Source organism: Lipophrys pholis (assembly GCF_963383615.2).
Source record: "Lipophrys pholis genome assembly, chromosome: 16".
In the NCBI taxonomy this organism is placed as follows: Eukaryota; Metazoa; Chordata; class Actinopteri; order Blenniiformes; family Blenniidae; genus Lipophrys; species Lipophrys pholis.
This window is the reverse complement of record NC_137634.1, coordinates 322,304-324,822: the sequence shown is the minus strand read 5'-3', so window position 1 is coordinate 324,822 and position 2,519 is coordinate 322,304. Positions and strand designations below refer to the sequence as shown.

General features: G+C 50.2%; 1 protein-coding gene across 1 annotated transcript in view; it reads right to left on the bottom strand.

Annotated features, from left to right (window-relative positions):
- Positions 1-2,181: 2,181 nt before the first annotated feature.
- dlg2 (discs, large homolog 2) overlaps positions 2,182-2,519 on the bottom strand; it is an 88,517-nt gene continuing 88,179 nt past the window's right edge. Inside the window, 1 exon segment of the mRNA XM_080483491.1 lies at positions 2,182-2,320. Coding sequence (XP_080339617.1) covers positions 2,214-2,320 — 107 coding nt within the window. The 3' untranslated portion in view covers positions 2,182-2,213.

Sequence of the window (2,519 nt, the reverse complement as noted above, 5' to 3'; positions counted from 1 at the left end):
TGGATGGTTGGAGGATGGAGGGTTGGAGGATGGAGGATGGATGGTTGGAGGATGGATGGTTGGAGGGTTGGAGGGTGGAGGGTGGAGGGGTGGAGGGTTGGAGGATGGATGGTTGGAGGATGGATGGTTGGAGGGTTGGAGGGTGGAGGGTTGGAGGGTGGAGGGTGGAGGGTTGGAGGGTTTGAGGGTTGGAGGGTGGAGGGTTGGAGGATGGATGGTTGGATGGTTGGAGGATGGATGGTTGGATGGTTGGAGGGTGGAGGGTGGAGGGTTGGAGGGTGGAGGGTTGGAGGGTGGAGGGTTGGAGGGTGGAGGGTGGAGGGTTGGAGGGTTTGAGGGTTGGAGGGTGGAGGGTTGGAGGATGGATGGTTGGATGGTTGGAGGATGGATTGTTGGATGGTTGGAGGATGGATGGTTGGATGGTTGGAGGATGGATGGTCGGAGGGTGGAGGGTTGGAGGATGGAGGGTTGGAGGATGGATGGCTGGAGGATGGAGGGTTGGAGGGTGGAGGGTCGGAGGATGGATGGTTGGAGGGTGGAGGGTTGGAGGGTGGAGGGTTGGAGGGTGGAGGGTTGGAGGGTGGAGGAGTGGAGGGTTGGAGGGTTGGAGGATGGAGGGTTGGAGGGTGGAGGGTTGGAGGGTTGGAGGGTTGGAGGGTTTGAGGGTTTGAGGGTGGAGGGTTGGAGGATGGATGGTTGGATGGTTGGAGGATGGAGGGTTGGAGGGTTGGAGGGTTTGAGGGTTTGAGGGTTGGAGGGTTTGAGGGTTTGAGGGTGGAGGGTTGGAGGATGGATGGTTGGATGGTTGGAGGGTGGAGGGTTGGAGGGTGGAGGGTGGAGGGTTAGAGGGTTTGAGGGTGGAGGGTTGGAGGATGGATGGTTGGATGGTTGGAGGGTGGAGGGTTGGAGGGTGGAGGGTTGGAGGGTTGGAGGGTTGGAGGGTTTGAGGGTTTGAGGGTGGAGGGTTGGAGGATGGATGGTTGGATGGTTGGAGGGTGGAGGGTTGGAGGGTGGAGGGTGGAGGGTTAGAGGATGGATGGTTGGAGGGTGGAGGGTTGGACCATGTCTGGATGTTTTTCTCCCTGAAGCGGAGCTGGAGCTGCGGCCATCTTTGATATCCCACAATGCCTTGCGTCAGGTTTCCCAAGATGGCGTCAGTCAGGAAACATCAACAGTTTGATGGTTTGTCTGGAAACTTGTGGACTTTGTTTTGAAGGATTTATTAGAGATTTATTGTGGAGGAACCGTAGCAGGAACCCAGAGACTTTATTTCATGGAGACTCGTTCCAGGCTGAAGTGGTAAAAGATGTTTGGACTGATTTGTGGTAAACTTCATGTTTCCACGGTACAACAGTGTTTTCATGGAGGGTCCAGAGTTTTGTGTCCCTGGGTGGAGTCCTGCTGTCCTGAGGACGTCACGTCTGTCTCATTGAAACACACTCAGGTTGAGGCTGCTGTCCAATGAGCTTTTAATCATCACACCTCGTCAGGAATAAATACTGTCCTTTGTCCCCCTCTCACTGTGGACAGAGCAAAATAAAGTAGTACATTTCTGTCCCTATAGCAGCGTCCCTTACCGTCAGCAGTGTCCCTTACCGTCAGCAGTGTCCCTTACCATCAGCAGTGTCCCTTACCGTCAGCAGTGTCCCTTACCATCAGCAGTGTCCCTTACCATCAGCAGTGTCCCTTACCGTCAGCAGTGTCCCTTACCATCAGCAGTGTCCCTTACCGTCAGCAGTGTCCCTTACCATCAGCAGTGTCCCTTACCATCAGCAGTGTCCCTTACCGTCAGCAGTGTCCCTTAAAAAAAAAAATAAAAAAAAAAAAAAAAAAAAAAAAAAAAAAACAAAAAAAAATAAAAAAAAAAAAAAAAAAAAAAAAAAAAAAAAAAAAAAAAAAAAAACCAAAACAGTCGAGCGCTGCGTCAATTAGACAGGAGGAGGTGAGCGTCTTTCTGTCCAGAGGACTGAAGGGAGACAAACCCGTTGATTCACTCTTTAAGTAACCAACCAGCAAAGAATGTGGATTTTCCTGGTTTAGATTCAGGAACTTTCATGTTGAGAGGAAACAAAGTAAAACCAATCAAAAGAGAAGAAAACAATAAAAAAACTCTTTGAAAGTATTTATGAAGTATTCATGGCCACACACTCATCCTTTGTTACAGCTTATTACTACTTCCTGGCAGTCCTGCATGTCCTCGCGGTGAAGAGGTCCTATAGTTTCTCCTTGGACGGGATCCAGATAAAGGGTCCTGAATGTTCCTCGATCACCTGTTTGCAGTGGTTATAAATGTCCTCTAAGGTGTCTCCTTGAACCAGCGCTGCAAAGCAAAGCACACAAACATGAGGGTTAAAAGAAATCAGTCAAACTCTCATTGCTTTACACTGGAGGACATGTCCCACCATCAGCAGAGACATGTCTCTGACCACAGTTCGGTGTTTGGTGAACTAATGTGAAAGACTTGATATCGTGCCACTTTATTTCTAATGAATCTCTCTAATCCAGTTTGTCCTTCAATG